The sequence below is a fragment of the Pipra filicauda genome, unplaced genomic scaffold (assembly GCF_003945595.2).
Source record: "Pipra filicauda isolate LSUMZ 115617 unplaced genomic scaffold, ASM394559v2 scaffold3_size10097308_pilon, whole genome shotgun sequence".
NCBI classification, from domain to species: domain Eukaryota; kingdom Metazoa; phylum Chordata; class Aves; order Passeriformes; family Pipridae; genus Pipra; species Pipra filicauda.
In genome coordinates this window covers 5,089,160-5,107,026 of record NW_024104532.1, presented here as the reverse complement: position 1 = coordinate 5,107,026, position 17,867 = coordinate 5,089,160, and the positions used below count along the sequence as shown (strand labels likewise).

Here is a 17,867-nt window from a genome sequence, read left to right as displayed (position 1 = left end):
AGTCCCTCCCAACCCCAGCCGTTCCGTGGTTCTGCGATTACAGTGGGCTTGAACCGACACCCCTCACACCCCGCCAAATCCCCGGGGGCATGGAAGCCTTAAAACCCCCGTGCAGCCCCGGAGAGCTCCCTGTGCACTCCCGTAAGGAGGGACACAGCCCTTCCATCCACCCCGACCCCATCCTCTCTCTATCGGAATCAACAGCTGGAGAAGGTGATCCAGTAGAATCCAGTGCATTTATTTCTTGCAATAACTGAATGAGTGTTTTTTCAGCTTTGGATTTTAACACATACAAATTAATGTTTGCAAGTTTAATAACAATCAGTACTAGAAGCAAATCATTGTATAAAGCTCATAGAAAAAAAAAAAGCCAAATCCATCACTTCTTGGTTTTCCTGGAAAAAAAACCCCAAACCAAAAAACCAAGCATTCCAAATGAAGGCCTCGTGGAAGCAAGCATACCCCTGCCAGAAAAAATTAGGAACAAGTCAGAATCAACTATCAGCGTAGGCAGCTGAAATACAAGAATTCACTCTTTCTAAAAGCAGCTAATTTAACTAGAGACAAAGAGTTTACAGGGCCTAATTAGCTGGGGAGTTTGCCAGAAACCCAATTCCATGTCCAGGAGCACATTCAGAGTCTGATCCGAAGTCTGGGCTAAGGAATAAAGGTGCCGATGAACCAGCCACTGCTCTGCAAACCTCCTGTAACCATCAACTGTTCCAGTGCAAATCAGAGTGAGTCCAGAGCAGGCATGAACACTAAAACACAGGCAATGGAAGACTCCACCTCGGGCTCTCCCCTTCCCTCCCTGCAGTCCCAGCTCCTGCAATCCCCAGGGAAAGGGAAGAGCAATGTGAACATCAGACTCCAGGTGTTGCTGTCGCTGTCCTTCAAAGGAAGGTTGACTCACCCTGGACATTAAAAATGGAGAAGCAGGTTATGGCTGTTCCTATAGGGCTAGTTAAACTACCAAAACTTCTAAATACAATCAATAACGGCAAACACTGCTGAGCTGAGCGAGTCCTTTGCTACCTCTGTGTTCTGACCTGCCGCCCTGCCCAAACCTCTCCAGGAGTTACCAAGAGCGCTGTGGGATTCGCTTGCTTTAGTTTGGATTCAGAACATACAAAGTTGACAACTTAAAGCTTTATTGTAGTTTGCAATAATATAAACAAGTGCTGAAATTCAGTCAATGTCCATTTCTGGAAGCTTCTTCTCGGTGGCTGTGGGGGCAGTGCCCTGCTCGGGGGCCTGGGCCCCGCTCCTGGCATCTCCCTGCCCGTCCACTGGTCCGTTGGGTTCTGTCGGCTTCTGCTCCTCCTTCGGCAGTTCCACCTTGGGTTTGGGTTTGCTGACTATGGGATTACAAATACTTGCCAATTCCTACAAAACACAGAAATAAAACATTGTTAGAAATGTTTTTACCTTCGCACAGTTGTACTTTAACTTTTGACAGCACCAGTGGGATATTCAAGTTGAGGGTTGATGTTCCCCAATACATTTGAGATTTCTTACCTCGGTGTTTTCTGAGCACAAAAACCTAGACCAGTAAGCAGAAAAATTCATGGAAATACAGCGATTTATGTAGAAAAACTTACTTTAGTTTTAGCCTGGATGTCTTTCGCTTTTATAACTGGGTCCAAAGTAAGACTTCTCTTGTTCTGCAGATTGAGGTTATTGTTCATCCACTCCATGGCTTCATTTGCATTCTTCTCCACCTTTGCCATGTCGGCTTCATCGAGGTGCTCGTACTGTTCATCCTGAAACAGCCAAAGCAGGAGCAGCTCTGTGAATGTTTGAGCACAAACTGCACCCTTATTTCTTCAGACTTTTAGCTTCAAAATATTAAAGACCATTGAGCCAGGAGGCTGTTCTGGTTAGCAGAGGAACTGAGCTGATCACCCACAGCTCTGTAACCAGAGACCTGAAGTTCTACTGCTGCTGGCATTCTCCCTCCAAGAGGAAATCAACACCTAATTAAAAAAAAAAAGAGACTCAGGCTTGCAAGCCAATATCCACTTACGAAAAAACTATTAAACACTCATAAGCTCGCCAGGAAGTTGCACCAGCTTTTTGTCTGAAGCAGCTTACCTAAAATTCAGGCAAGATCTGTACCATTTCCTTACATTTTCCAGAAATTAAGTGTGGAAATACCTTTGCTTTGAATGCGTGAACAGCTTTCATGTACTGTTGGATTTGCTTCCCCAGCTCCTCAAATGCTTTTGGTCTTTCCTCTGATTCTTGGAATCTTGCCTGAATAGGCTGACCCAGAGTCTGAAACAAAGCACAAAAGGTATCAAAATCCATGGAGCATTACTATGGGATCCTGCAAGGTTTGACAGGATACACCAGTGTTTCTAAATTCCTTGGAACTCTTGACTCTTCTCTACAGTTACAGGGAAGACTGAGCCTCCCTCAACCCTGTGTTGTTATGGGTCTGTCGAGAGCTGCTCCTTGCATAATTAAAAAGCAAACCAAGCAGTTTGTCACCAGTGCTCGCCTCCAAACCAGCAGATCCAACAGCTCCTCACTGCAACAAAGTTCTCCAGCTTCAGTAAATTCCCATGGGAATGTAAGAACCACTTACCTTCAATTCTGTCAATTTATCAATATATATTTGTTTGGGCTGGTCTTCACCATCTTCATAAAGCCAATTTTCTGTATCTTCCAGCTTCAGTGTGAAGCTATTCCGATCCTGAAGCAACCCATACAAAATAGATGGTGAGACAATTTATTAGATGACAGATGACACTAAATGATACTTGGAACCTTTCTGGAAGAGTTATATTTTTAGAACCCAAATAACTCTGTCTGAAACTCTTTATCCTAAAGAAACAAAATATTCTTCTGTATGGCTTTGTGGTGAAGACCAGGCTCAAGAAAGAACCATCTGTGACACCGACAGTTTAGATCAATACTGTCACATAGAAGGCTTGTTTTTTTCCCCTTCCCATTTTCATCATCACTATATGAGCAAGTCTGAGAACAGAGTGAAACTTATCTTTAGCTAAGATGCCATAAATGTCACCTGACATGTCCCAGTTTGGGCTCTGATGTGGGTATTGGGCTCTGCAGACACTTGGCTGGCAAGGCTCCACTGCAATCAATGGAGATCCAGTCAGGAGTCCAGTGATTCATCCCGCTGGAATTATATTAATTACACACCCAGCTCTTCGGTACAACAGGGAAAGCTGATTAATAATGCCAAGAGGTTTTTAGGCAACCAGTCCAGATACAAATGCCCACATTTAGTCAGACTAATCCCACCTATTATGTTCCTGGGTAGGGCTGCTCTGTCTTAATTTTTTTAAACTATCCTAAATACTGACAAAGAGCCAAAATAGAACAGGTTGTCCTAAAATGATTGTGCAAGGGCTCCTAGTCTGGAAACACACCCTGATACCATCTTAATTGCTGCAACTGTTTTGGAAGAGAACCAGTGGTTTGTGCCTGAGCCCCATTTAGCAGATTATCTTCAGAGCCAGAAAGGTTACAAGTTATTTCTTCAAATTTAAAAGTCTGAATATATAAGTAAGCACAGTGTGTGATACAGGTCAAAAATTATTAACTACAACTGCTCATGGTAACACAACATATCAAAGGACAATCCAGCAGCAGTACTCACATCTTCACCAATAAATTTCTCATAAACACTGCAGAGTTTGTCTCTCATTTCATACACATACTCTTCCACTGCATTCTTGGCATCATTCCTCTCCTTCTCCAGCTTGTCCTGCATTATCATCTTACCCTGCGAACAAGTTGTCAAATTAGTTGGCTAAAAAGCTAATTATTTAATATTTATTGTCAGGACACCTTGCGAGAAAAGGTTTAAGTTTGAAAAAGATTTTGCAATATTGTAATTTACAGAACTGTTCTAACACAGTACATGAATAAAAATCAATTTGAGTTTTGGTGCAATATCCAAAACAGAACCGAACAATCTTGCTCCAGCTGAGAAACCTTCACCTGACGGGCCACCTGCACCTTGTAACTGCAGGCGATTTTGGAGGTTTCCTGCAGAACAGCTCTTCAGTGAGAGTTACACCATCACTGAACAGGAGGAATGTATTTTGCCTCCATGGGGCAGTGTTGTTCACATCAGAATTTTAACTGCATGTTTTATTCCTTTTCCTTTTCTTGATCAGCCTTAACCTTGTTTAATGAACACCAACATTTCTGGAGACCAACTAGTAACATTTTTAGCTTGGTCAAGTAAGAGTTTACCTCATTCTCAATGAATAAGTTGAGCATATCCTTCCCTATCTGCCACACCAACTGGTTCTCAATGGGAAGGTCCACTGTGGTCGTCTTCACTTTGGCCTTCTTGGCTTGAGGTGGTTGATCCACCTTCTTGTCTTTTGAGTCAGCCTGACAAGTCTGCAATGAAAAAAATATATTCACAGTAAAAACAACATCATCAGGCAGTTCAAGGCGACCAGTCAAGACTTATATTCAAAAAACTGTGACTGTGTTAGTGCATCTCAGCATCAGAACTAAACACTCCCCATCATTCTCACACCTCAGCTGCTAAAGTCTGAGATAATTAATGCAACCACTGACCTTTTCTGGGCATACTGTCTACATTCATGGGTCATGGTGCCCATAGTATAACACTTTTCTAGTTTTTAAATTATTGAAAACTAGATGATTAGTTCTTCTATGAACAGGAGAGTTCCCTCATTTTATCAGTACCAGGTCACCTGACAGGTCTGCAGTTATCAGTGCCATTTATGTCCTTTCTAAAGCTCTAATCACAATAGACTACCAGTGCACTGAAATAAAAGTTCAGCTTCCAGAACTATGACAAAGGCAGCAGATATGCTCACACTCTGCATATTCTCAGGAATCTCATGAAAATAAAGTCTCAAATGCTCACGTTACCTCCATTTCTTCGGACTCTGCCTTATTTTCAGGTTGGGTCTGCTGTTGTTCTTCAGCTTTTTGTTGCTCCTCATCTACTTGCATCTTCTGAAATTCAGAGAGATCCAATTTCAGACATTAAACAAATGCACATCATTGTTTCAGTTCCTAGGGTGATCACTTCACTTACACCTCTAATGCTCTTTTGGGCAAAAGAAACAGACTGAAAACTGAAGTAGAGTCTTAAGGCACAAATGATAAGCTCCCAGTCTTTGTTTAGGCAAGCAACATCTCCATGATTAACAGTTTCATCCACGCCTCACAGTCCTGATTTAAAGAGATTTGTCACTGGTGTAACATGCTACAATTAGTACTTAATCTCATACTTTAGTTGCTGGACATGTCTACTAAATCATTACACAAGTCTCAGACCCCAGAACTTAGCCAGTTGTGTTTCACCAAGATTTTAAGAAGCTAAGAGCAATGAAGTCTGTTACCTCTTCCTCCTTTGCGTGCTGATCTGTCTCCATAGGCTCTTCGTTCTCATCAGATTTATGAACCTCCACTAAAGATGCGCTCGAAACACTGAAGATGCCATGGATATTTACTCTGACTTTGACTTTCACTTTGGAACTTGATCCATCTGTTTGAGGAGTGACCTTCTGAACCAAGAAGTGAGCTAAACAGTCCCAGAGAGAAAAAAGCCAAACAGATTTGATAAACATAAGTGCTGAAGGCAAAGTAAAACCTGCCTGTTGCTGACGCAGCTCACTGCGATGCGCTCAGGGGATATCAAATCCTACTCAAGTCAGACAATCCAGTTTTTACTCAGCAATGCTGGGACACACAGCTTTTAGGAATTCTCTAAGGTGTGCTGTAAAAGCTGGTGCTACTTTAACACAGCAAAAGACTGCACAACTCTCAGTGTTCCCCTTTCAGGTTTGCTCCAATATTAGGATGCTCTTCTTGTCCATAAACTTCATGTTACTCCACTTATTTTACTGTAGATCCATTTGGAAACCTGTCCCTACAGAATTTGTAGTAGGATGCACTTCCAGATTATATAATTAGACAGAAAAGTCCTGAAACATGGACAAGATTATGAATAAAGCTGAAAGCCACAGAATGGTCCTAACCTATAGCACTATCTGGGTAAGGCAGGTCCTTGGGGGAACTGTAGTACGCCTCCAGAGTAAAAGGCTCCTTTCTGTAGAACGTGAGGACCTTGGAAAACGGAGCAGGATGGTTCTTGGGAAAGACCTCACAGTCACTGCAAGAGAAAACAGAGCACCTTTTCAATATGTGGGACAGTACAGCTGGTAAGTCAACAACACGTTTCTAGATACTCATATCTTAAGGAAAAGCTTCCTTATGAAGTAACAAAAGACTGTCCTGACCTTCCAGGTCAAGTAAGACCAACAGCCATGTAGGAAGTGCCAAACTGCCACTTGACCTTGATTTTGTTTTCTACTGTCATTAACATCATAAGTATCAAAATTTGAAGTGTTAAATGGTCACTGTTCTAAGGGTATTTACTCCTACTGTGTTATTTAATCTAGTCATCACCATTTAGTTTTAAGCTGTAAATGCAAGAAGATTAAACTATTTTTACCTTAACCCTTCCTCTGCCGGGGAATTCCATCGCAAAGAAATAGGATACGGTATCAAATCTGTGATGGAAAACTCTCTCACTTTGAAAGCCGGGGATAGAATAGCACACTGCAAGAGCACAAGAGCCACATTACAAACACTCAGACTTCAGATGAACAGTAATTTAATTCAGCAAGTAGCTAGTTATGCTGCTTAATATGTAGATTTACTTTGTTAAGGGAGACTAATACTGATGGACTTAGGACCTGCATAACAAGCACTGGAAGCACTAAGAACCTTTCCTTCTCAGGTAGCTGTTACAATCTGCTCACTCTGAAAATGGAAATACACAAGTTTTACTTTAGAGTCATCGTGTTTGGTTTGCTATCATTGGGCTACTGAATTTTCAGTGCCAACATAAGAAATCAGAAATTAAATTTAATTAAAGTTACTTTTCTAGAGTGACATACGACGAGGACTTCTGCATACTAGAACACAAAGTTCTCTTCTTAAGCAGATTCTAACAGCTAGTTCATATCCCTGATGGAAAAGAACAGTGAGCACATATTAGAGATGATGAGAGCAAAATTCAGGTACATTCAAAAGATGGCAGCACTAGTAACTATGGAGTATTTACTACTGCTTAAGCCATTCAACAGTGACCAAGTTCAGCTTAGGACACAGATTTCCATTACTAAGAACCTAAGCTTTGACTCCCACCCACGTCATTAAGCAATTGCCATATCTCAAGTTTATCAGTAGTGCTGTAAAAAACTAATTTGCCCTCTAACCCAGGCCCCTGAAAAGGACTCTGGAAGAGAGAACCCTGGATGAGCTTTATCAGATTCCTGGTTCCCAGACACAGCAGAAGAAAAAGACATTTCAACAAGCATCAGTGATTTGGCTCAGACAAACAGCACAGAGGAATCACTCTATGCTGCTGTTCTCATTCTCCCAGCTGCCCTCCTAAAGCTTATTTGCATCTATTCTACATCACACATGAAGTATATTTCATGTTACTTGTAGACTCTGGCTCAAATATTTATGGATTTCAATAAAAATACAACTAAAACAAACCACTTTTTACCTGCAGTGCACAACCTCGTGCCACAGCCTCATCTGCATTCAAAGTCGTACTGACTTCTTTGCCAAAAAATTTGCTGATCTTCTCTTTTACAGCAGGGATTCTTGTGGTACCACCAACTATCTCTACGGCATAAATATCCTCCTTCTTTAACTCTAGGAAGGAGTCAGACAATGGTTTTTATAGATTAAATGTTTCTGTTTCACATGAACAAACTATAAGTTTTATTAGACCAACCATTACTTTAAGTATGTTCTCTAAGTTTCTAAACAGTAAGAACATAAGATCTTAGCTTGTGTGAAAGTTTTTTAAAACTTTTAACTACTAAGCAAGAAACTGTTGTTTGTGCTAAATCCATCTGCCCCACACCCAAAGGAAGTCTGTGCTCTGGCTGTCTCTGTTCTGCATGCAGAACACGAGGCACACACACTTACTGGCCTGCTCCAGGACACTGCGAAGGGGCGGCTCGACTCTTGCAAGGAGTCCGTCACACATCTCTAAAAATTTGCTTCTGTTGGAAGAAGCCATAAAACAAAGCTGTAACACACCATAAGCAATGCTGCAAACACAACAGGATGCAAAATTGAAGGAATGCCACTTGAACTGTGTACTGCAGATTTTTCTCTCTCCCTAGTTTTATACTTTAGTATATTCTCCCACACCAAGTTGGTTCCAATAATCCAGGCACCTTTGCGACATTTGCAGCCCTCCCTCCTAACTCAAGGCCACTGACCAGTCTCTAAACATTTCCATTTTGAGCAGCATTCCTGCACATGCTGTACATTGATTTCCCACCTCCCTTCAGTTCCAAGAGCTACTTAGTACCAAGTTTCTTTCTTGACTGAAGGGCACTGTAAAGCTCGCCCTTGTAAAGGTTAAACATTACCTGTTCATCATTCCAGAGACATCTATGTCGTTCATGAAGCACTCAATGTTCATGGGCAGATCAGAGGCGTTGGCACTCATCAGTTTTTTCAGCTTCTCACACTCCTGGTACAGCCTCAGCAGCGCCCGGATCTTGGACTTTATGTCTAGTTTATATTTCTTTCCGAATTCTTCGCAAAAGTATTCAACTAACACCTGATCAAACTTCCTGCCTCCAAGTGTTGTATCAAACGCTGTAGCAAGAACCTTAAAGAAATGGAATCCTTCAGTAATAGTATAATGAGCCATTACTCAGTGAAACCAATTAGCAGCTAACATCAAAGCATTGCTTTGTTTCAAATACAGTTCAACTCTAAACCTAAGCATTGATCACAACATTGCTATCTCAAATGCTAAACAGCAGCCCTGGCCCCCTGGGCCTTCCCCCACTCTTGGAATGAGGTGACAATTGCTTCTAAAAGAAATTTAGGAAGACAGCGCAAGGCTTAACAACACAATCTGTTCAGTAACTATTGCTGTGAGCAGACCATCCCTTTCCAAATTCTGCTTAGCCACTGTCAGTTTGAATCATATCCCAGTTTAATATTTGATGCCTCATAAGGGTGGAACATGCTTACACCAAGCTAAAAATAAAGCAGGAGAATAAATGATATTAACTCCTGCAAATAGGTGCTTGTTTTTGACGGAGGAGTTATTTGCAAAGAACACCTGTAGCCCATCCACCTGACCTGATTCTGATCTGGGAACATACTTGGAACTTATATTTTAAGGAACAGAAATCAGTGAAGTATCACATTACCCTCAATACACCCTCAGACTGGGTTTGGTCTCTACACTGTCTGATTGCCCTGCTGCCCAGCTCTCCAATCTAGACCCAAAAGCATCCCTTTCATACGTTTAAAAAACAAATCTGAGAGAAACATAAAGTAGGTTATGTTTCCTCACTAAACAGAACTACTACAAAACTAATGTTCTCAGAACATTTCTCTGCATTTCACTACCCCATGCTTTAAAATTTGCATCTGTTTCTCCAGCCAATCAAGAGGATTTATTGGAACTGTAAAGTTCAGAAAAGCCATTAAGAAATGTCAGTATTTGCTGGAAAACACCGATGCTTTGGCGATGTACACTCAGGAGTACACTGTCACTTCCTTAGCATCCACAGGCAGCTTAAAGTAATTAAGAATGTTTTTACTCTTCTACATGAGGTTAAAAAAATGTCTCTCATACCTTATTGTAAGAATTCCTGCTTTAATGCTCGATCTTATGACTGAAATGGAATATTTTTTTGAAAGCAGCATGCAGTTAGATATGGTAATTTCTGAATAAACCATTTAATCCATTTTTTTTATTCTTTGCCAAAGTCTGCTGATTAAGGCATGTTTGCTTCCTCCACACACTGCTCAAAAGCTTTCTAGTTCCCTGCCCTACTTTCGCTCCAGACAAAGTGCAATTTTAAGAACATGAATTGAGCTGTCTGGACACACTTCTGTGAAGCCAGGCAGGCTTGCCTGCCACAGTCCCTGGATGTGCTGATGAATGTGCTACAGGTAATTAAAATGCATGTGTAACAGATTGTTTACTTTCAGTTTGCCTTTGTTGAATGCACAAACAGAAACTTGATATGCAGAATGCCCCATGTCCACAAAAACAACGTTCCGTGGCTTCTCTTCCAAGGCAGGCAGGTCTTGCTTATAGATCCCATATGCAAGGGCAACTACAGAAATAAAAGTACAGTTAGGACATTCAGTTTTGTAATTGCTCAAGAAGTAAGTGGTACAAGGAAATACTAATGCTGTTTACTGATGTAATTCTCAAGCTACAGACACTGATCTTATTAAACAAAATTCCCAGTGCTAAAGAAACATGGAAGAACATTAAACAGTATCAGCCCTTCCTTCGGCTGCATTAAAACAGATATTCAAGAAATATCCTTAAGCCTCTGTAAAACAATGAAAAAAAACAGACCAGAGGTTAAGAAAATTTATGATCAACTCATCTATTTTAAGCTTATAAAATGAACTGTAATTCCAGAGAGCAAGGATCACAGGCAGAGAAAAAGCCCTTTTATCTAATAAAACTACAACACTGAGTGAGGGAAACAAAAGAATTACCGGCAGTTGTTTCATTTATTAGTCTCAGACAGTTGAGACCAGCAATCTGTGTAGCATCCATCACAGACCTCCTTTCTGCATCTGTGTAGAAAGAAGGAACCTGCAAGGTGATCAGAGTGTCAATATTAACATTTACCAGAGCCAATTTTAGTAAACAGTTACAAGTGTGGACAGTGAGTTGGTAGAGCAGAGCTGAGGCATCGTTCAAATTAAGCGTTCATTTCACTTGCAATAGAGAAAAAAGAAAAAGAAATATTACATGAAGACAAAGTTACTTTTTCTGAATCTTCTTCCATTCTATATCACAAGCTGCTTGCTTTTGGAGCAAAGAACCAGAAACAGGTAACAAATAGTATTTATGCTGCTAATTAGCAGCATAAATAAGACCATTAATGAGGAAAGTCTAGTTTTGAAAAAGAGATGTAAGATTCAGTTAAAACAGAAAAGGCAGATACCCAGATATCCAAATTTAATGGGCAATTTAATCACATTTAATTTAATGCTGCGATCATTTCAGTTTATGATAGTAAATAAGTCTTACATATTTTGTTGTGTCACATACTTACAGAAACAACACAGTCAACCACAGGCTTCTTAAGCGCATTCTCAGCAGTCTCCTTTAATTTGGTAAGAAGCATTCCTGTCACCTGCTCAATAGTAAAGTTTCTTTCTTCTTCCATATACATGGCCTTCAAATAAAAATTGTGCACACACATTACACTGCAGTAAAACCCATGCACCATCCCCATTACCAGCCTTTCATTCCCTATTAAGACTTTTCATTCAAAAGAGAACAGAAACTACAGTGAGCAGATTTAAAATAAAGAGATAAAAGGAAACTTTATCAGTTTCTTCCTCTGGCTCTCTCTCAAGCATGCCAGACTTACCTTGATGCCAGTTGAGCCTGTTGGCAGCTGGACAAGTTCATAGGCAAGGCTTGCTTTTTCAGCTTGAACAAAGGGATCTGAGAATGCACGACCATGAAATCTTTTAAAACTTTGTACTGTATTCTTTGCATTTGAAATAACCTAGAGGAAAAGAAATCTTTAATACAACGTGGCAGAGGAACATCTGAATTTCAAACAGAAGACAAGAGTTTTGTTCTCATGCTTCTCTCGCCAGAATATTTTTGTCATTTGTATCTTAATAGTGTCAGGGCAGGTGCTGGGAGGCAACTTCCCTCTGGTTGCTCAGGGAACCTACAGAAATTTGAGATGTAAAATAAATGTATGCTAAAAACTGAGCCAACAGTCTATGAAATATTGATTACAGTAGCGCTCAATTTTCACAGTGTACGTGTAGTTCACTCTGTAGAACTGTTAGCAAAGCCTCTTTCCCATTTACCTGTTTCCTACCCCTACCTTTCTAGTGCGCTGCAGTCAGTTATTTCCCAAACATAACAAGCACATGAGTGTAAACTCCAGCTCAGGTTCATCACGTGCACACAACAATTAACACAGACACTCTCACAAAACAGCTCAAGGACCTTGGCATGAAGCTTTAAAAAGTCAGGAGAGCCCCAAGATGGTACCATCAACTTGATTTAACTGACAAAAGGCAGATTGTCTTTTATGAACAGCAGAGATCAGCACAAATGGAGAACTGAAAATTTGTCACAGCTTGTTTCCCGTAGTGCAAATAAACTGAATTCTTTCACTGACATCAGAGCAAGGCACGTACTGAAAAGCACAGTAACTGAGAGAGCAGACAAGCACCGTTCCATACAGCATTTACCTGGGATTGGGTTCCAGTCAGGTGTCTATTTCCTAAGCAACCTGGGCTGGATGTTCTCTAGGTTTAGTTTCTGCAGGACATACCTCATCTCTACTGTGCTCTGTGCCAATGGATTTCGTTAAGCTAAGCAGACACTCAATTCCAGAAAAAACAGCTGTGTTTGGTTCTAGTACAGTTGTGCTGTTCTTGAATAACATGGCTGTGTCCAGTGATTTTTGTATTCTAGATAATGAATCTTCATGTATCTCTAGGCTTTTAGGCTAAGAAAACCCAATTGTTTAACTAGTCACTTCCTGTAGGAGACTTAAAAAAAATAAATCATTTTTATAGGGGTTTCACAGCAACATAAAATATGGTACAGCAGGACCTAAATATCACAAGCAAATCCAATCAGCTTAACTTCTTCTCAGCCCTTAAATCATGTTTACCTACCTACAGCAACAGAAACTCAAGCTATGGGCAAGAACACCCAAGAGGTGTAATTTAGGTTGTAATTCAACCACAAAGAGTCAAGAAAGCTGTATTTATTTACACTCAAGTATGTTCCTTTTCTGCCAAAATCGTGCACTTAATGGAATTCTACAGAATGTAGTCACATAATTAAAAGCCAACATAATGCACAGGAACTGGAAGAAGCTAAGGCAGGGTGAAACATTACTGCTTAGCTTTAGAATTTACATTTGCAACTTAAAAAAAATTAATTAGTATTTATCAGAATTTCTTAAGAGGCACAGATTTATTTTGTACATTGCATGATGTGCAAGGATCAACCCTGAGATCGCTATCCCAGATGACAAAGCAGCAGTACATGCTGAACAGCTGAAGGAAGGTCAGCTGTTCATTAGTATGGAGACACCAGGACACCGGCTCAGAGACATCTGTTATCCGCAGTGATAAAACCCACACTCCGCTGAGCTGATTCTTGGCCACTGACGCTGCTTTTACCCAAACCATCCGCTCACCTGGCTTTTAGCTGCAGCACCAATCGAGCGATTCTTGGGGCCAAAGGATATACAGGATCTACAAGGAGAAGAAAGAGTTCAGTCAGTGATTGGCACAGCTGCACTGCACACCTATTTGGCAAAAAGTGTTGATACTGTTTAGAATATCACTGGTCCAATTAGAAAGTTGGTCCCTCACTGCAATATATGCATGGAGTATTCTGTGGATTCTGGAAAAATCAGGCAGTCTAATTCCAGTCACAAGAACAATGCTCCTCACTGTAGAACAGCACTAAACCCAAATTTATGCTCATTCAAGTTTTCCATCTAAGTACTGACTGGGCAGACAGCCTTTATCTCACTAATTACCTGTGTATCTGAGCCACCCAAAGGTAAGTTGGTTGCTAATAACACAGGAAACATTCGACTGCAGAAGATAAACAGGAGGAAAATCAGATATTAAGGAAATCATTCCTACATGTCTGTTCCAGATGCTAACTAAGCTTTCCAGTTTTAAGGTAAACCCTTCAAGGGCAGGAAGGAAAAACCTGCAGAGAAAGACTGGTGTTTGAGAGTTTGACCTGTACCCACTGAAATGATGTGGATTACCGAAAGGAAAATCGTGCTTTACTCCCAGTGCTTTGTGGCAGCTGCAGTTCTGAATAAAGAAATCTTCCTTTTTGGAGAAATTCCTAGGCCGATTAAGCCTCTCGATTTACATATTTAACAAACTGTAGGAGCCCTAACAAAGTGAGACCCAGCCCTCTAATCCAAGTTCCTCATACCACTGAGGTAAACTTAGTGGGGGGAAACCTGCCATTAAGCAAGCAGATCTTTCCTATTCACACAACATCCTAACAGTGTCATTAAGCTGCTCTCCATGCAGCAGGTCAAGAATCTGCTTTACAGCAGGGTGATGCCAAAGGGCTGCCACAAGAAACACATTCCAGCTCAGCCTGAGGTTTGGAATTGGGTGTTCTAAGCAGAAACTGTCAAAACCAGAACTGAAGACTGGGGTGATATAATCGCAGTGGATTTATATCTTCTTCCAATTTATTAATAACATAATAAATGAAGCAAGGCCTACCCTAAAGCATATATTGCAATAGAATTAACATTTCTGAATAAATCTGTTGTTGTTTGAAACAACTATTCAAGTCAATAAAAAGTGGGAAGTTTATGCTCTGCAGACCCACAACAAGGGAACAGGAGCTGAAAACCTCAGGAGCCCTGGAGCAGGAAGCTGATTATTAATTTACTCTGGTCTCCTGAAAGGAATTAAGACATGAACATAAAGTATTGCCTTTCTCTTGGACAAAAAAAAAAAGCTCCACACAGCTACTTCACTGCTAAATTCACAAACCAAAGGCGTTTCACCAACACAAATCCATCACTTCAGATGAGCCTTGGGGAGCCGTGCAGGGACCCAGCACAGAGGTGAGTGAAAGTGGGAGGGAGGGAGGGAAGAATTTACAGACAGTCTTATTCCTCAAATCAGTTCACAGGAACCAGAGTTAACTCATTAAATACAAATTACACTATTACACAACTTCTGGAAGCTGAATAACTAACCACTGCATTACAAGTAGAAACAATCACAGTGAAGATCGTCAGAGGTCTAACGAAACAACTTTAGAAAGCTAAAAATCTCTGCTTAAACAGACCTGCAGGCACTACCTCACCCTGCCATCCACTGTCACTTCCTGGGAAGATTCCCTGTCCCCTGACAGCTCGTTTCCTCTGCACTGACAATCAGCACCAGTTCCATAAGGGTCAGTCACAATGATTTCATTTAATCCAAGTCCCTTCATCCTTATGGAAATAATTAAACTATCTTATTTTCTCCTCTCTGTTTTCACTAGTTTTCTCTCTACCAGTTCTCCATACTCAAAGACAAACATGTTTTGCTCAGCTTTGGGATGTACAAGTTCAAATTTTGCAGGATTCTGGAAGAATCCAAGTACAGAGCTGAGAGCGGATTCTGTGAAAGTGTCATCTGTGCCACTGAACTCAGTACAATGCACTCAGTCAGGTTTATTTTAATAATACAGATTATTACAGTAACACATATCTGCTAAGCCTTCCCAAAGTTTGGATGTCACCATAGAAAACACAGTGTTTAACCCCGACCATGAGCCAATTCCTGGGGAAACCTGTCACAACACCTTGCATGATTTTCCCTACTCTAAAAACTGCTCAGCACTGACTTTTTGAACCAGGTTTCTGTTTCCAAGGCACTTAAAATATCATTCAGAATTTCTTTTAATAGAAAGGTCTGCTTGTAGGATGGTTCTCTGTCTTCCTCAAAACAGTACCAGAAGATTAAGTCCTGACAAAAATCCTCTCATTTTCATTATGCTCATTTCTTCCAATTTCACTTCAGCCTCCCATAACTGCATCATTTCCCAAGAGACACATTATGTCAGATATTTTATTTAGCTTATCTCCTTCAATGAGGGAGATTTGTGCTCATATCTCAAATATACATATATTTATCAGCAGAACTCCCTGAGAGCCAAATACCTGGATCTATTAGAGAACAGCTTTGACATTCTCTACATTAAAGTTTTCCCAGCACATCCAACTTTAAGCTTCCATATTATTGAGAACACTTAAGAGATTTCCAGATACTCGAGCACACGTTCTGAATTCAAAATTTCCTTCTCCGTTTATTCATTGCTTAGAGACAAGAGCAAGCAAACAGAGTGAGGTATTGTCTAACGAGAAGCAAGGTCATTCTCTGCCTCTGGGCTTTTTGAAGTGATGTGAGGGATCTAAAAAAACCCCCAAACATCCAAGAAGATGCTGTTGTCTCACCAAGACAGCAATTTACTTCAGTGCTTAAACAAAGCCATACTACAACACAGGGGAAGCTGCAGGAACACTCCTAAGACAGCTTTCCTGTTTCCCTCCAGGTTTGAGGCACTGGAAGCTGTTTTTCTACCTTTATTTTGCAATTCATTTGTAGAAGAGTTTTATTCCAGTTCACTCCTTCTTGGGAAGTTTTATTAAACAGAGGCAATGCACACTCTTCTTGAGAAATCTGTGGGGAGGGCTCATTACATGAGCAGGGCTTGAATATAGTAATCACACTGAATCGTGGAATCCCAGAATGGTTTGGGTTGGAAGGGACCTGAAAGCTCATCCAGTTCCACCCCCTGCCATGGGCAGGGACACCTTCCACTATCCAAGGTTGCTCTAAGCCCCGTCCAACCTGGCCCCGAACTTTCCTAGGGCTGGGGCAGCCACTGCTTCTCCGGGCAACCTGTGCCAGGGCCTCACCACCCTCACGGGGGAGAATTTCTTCGTATATCTAACCTAAATTTCTCTTCTGTCAGTTTGAACCTTATCCTGCCACCACAGGATGCAGAGTACCCCCTCCGGCTTCCCTGCAGGTCCCTTCAGACACTGGAAGGGGCTCTGAGGTCTCCACACAACCCTCTCTTCTCCAGGTTGAACAACCCCAACTCTCTCAGCCTCTCCTCTGGTGGAAGGTGTCTCTGCCCACGGCAGGGAGTGGAACTGGATGAGTTTTAAGGTCCATTCCAATCCCATAATCTTCTACGATTCTGTGATTCTACAAAAGGCAGGGAACAAAGCGGGTTCCCCGCGTCCGCCGCGCTTTACCGCTTGTCTCTAAGCACTTTATCCCTCCGCTCCTCACGGCCCCGCCGCTTCCCTCCCTCCCCGGCCCCGCCACGCCGGGCCCCGCGGGCGCCTTCCCGCCGCCTCAGCGCGGCTCCCCGGCTTCACTCACGGCGTGCTGCGGTCGCTGTACTCGTTGGCGACGGTCTCGATGCCGCCGGCGCGGGCCACGGCCACGTAGCAGCTCTGGAAGCCCAGGTCGATGCCCACCACGGACATGGCGGCGGCGCTGAGGGGGGAGCGCGGGGCCGGCAATTCTCGAAAGATCCCGTCGGGCCGCGGCCGCGCCGGCGCTGAGGGCGGTGCAGATCTCGCGAGACCGCGGGAAGCGCGCCGGGGGCTGAGCGGGCGGGAGGGGCTCTGAGGGGGCGGGAACGAATGTCTGAGGGGGCTGAGGGAGGGACGTCTTTTTCCTTTCCAAGAAGTTCTTTTCTCTCAAAATATTCCAGGAATGGGAGAAAAAAGGCGATTAAGTCACAACTTGGCAGCACTGCAGAGGTTGCTGAGTTATTTCCCTCTGGGTTAGAGGCTGTTGGTGCTACAGAAAAGCCGCTTAATGAAACTTTTTTGCCCGTATGATGTAACGACCTGAGGGGTGAGGGATGGGGATGAATGGAAACAGCTCGCCATGAGATTTTATAATAGTTAAATTACAATTTATAGAAACAGGTTTTGCAGAAAAGCACTTAAACTCCTCCTGAGCAATTATGTTTTGTGGTTTAGATGAGTTGGATGGGCCAGGTTTGATGGGCTTGGAGCAACCTGGTTTAGTGGAAGGTGTCCCTGCCCATAGCAGGGGGTTGGAATGAGATGAGCTTTCAGGTCCTTCCAACCCAAACCATTCTGGGATTCCGTGTTCTGATTTTTCCTGAATTACAGAAGAAAATCCAAGGCTGGGTTCATAGTTTTATACTTGCGAATGTGGTTAAAAGACATTGTGGTTCCACCTATGTGGTTCCAGCTATGCTCCCAATAAAATTTAGCTCATGATTGCTTTATATGCAGTAG

At 42.0% G+C, this 17,867-nt stretch overlaps 1 protein-coding gene across 1 annotated transcript; it reads right to left on the bottom strand.

The window, feature by feature from the left end:
- Positions 1–217: 217 nt before the first annotated feature.
- HSPA4 (heat shock protein family A (Hsp70) member 4) lies at positions 218–17,129 on the bottom strand. Its single transcript, XM_027718565.1, has 19 exons — positions 16,972–17,129; positions 13,236–13,293; positions 11,427–11,567; positions 11,106–11,228; positions 10,540–10,639; positions 10,009–10,142; positions 8,427–8,671; positions 7,975–8,051; positions 7,544–7,695; positions 6,479–6,585; positions 6,003–6,136; positions 5,364–5,545; positions 4,888–4,974; positions 4,231–4,383; positions 3,629–3,754; positions 2,591–2,698; positions 2,158–2,277; positions 1,602–1,763; positions 218–1,386 (listed from the first exon to the last, which is right to left on the bottom strand). The coding sequence occupies exons 1-19, from the start codon at positions 17,076–17,078 to the stop codon at positions 1,189–1,191; spliced, it is 2,514 nt and encodes an 837-aa protein (XP_027574366.1). The 5' UTR covers positions 17,079–17,129; the 3' UTR covers positions 218–1,188.
- Between the last annotated feature and the right edge of the window lie 738 nt (positions 17,130–17,867).

What these genes read in the sequence shown, in the direction of transcription:
- HSPA4 (XM_027718565.1), bottom strand. Translation starts at nt 17,078, where the DNA reads ATGTCCGTGGTGGGCATCGACCTGGGCTTCCAGAGCTGCTACGTGGCC. An exon ending in GTGCTGCAGCTAAAAGCCAG is followed by an intron (nt 11,568 to 13,235) that starts GTGAGCGGATGG and finishes CTTTTCCTCTAG; the next exon opens with GTTATTTCAAATGCAAAGAA. An exon ending in CACGAGGTTGTGCACTGCAG is followed by an intron (nt 6,586 to 7,543) that starts GTAAAAAGTGGT and finishes GTGCTCTTGCAG; the next exon opens with TGTGCTATTCTATCCCCGGC.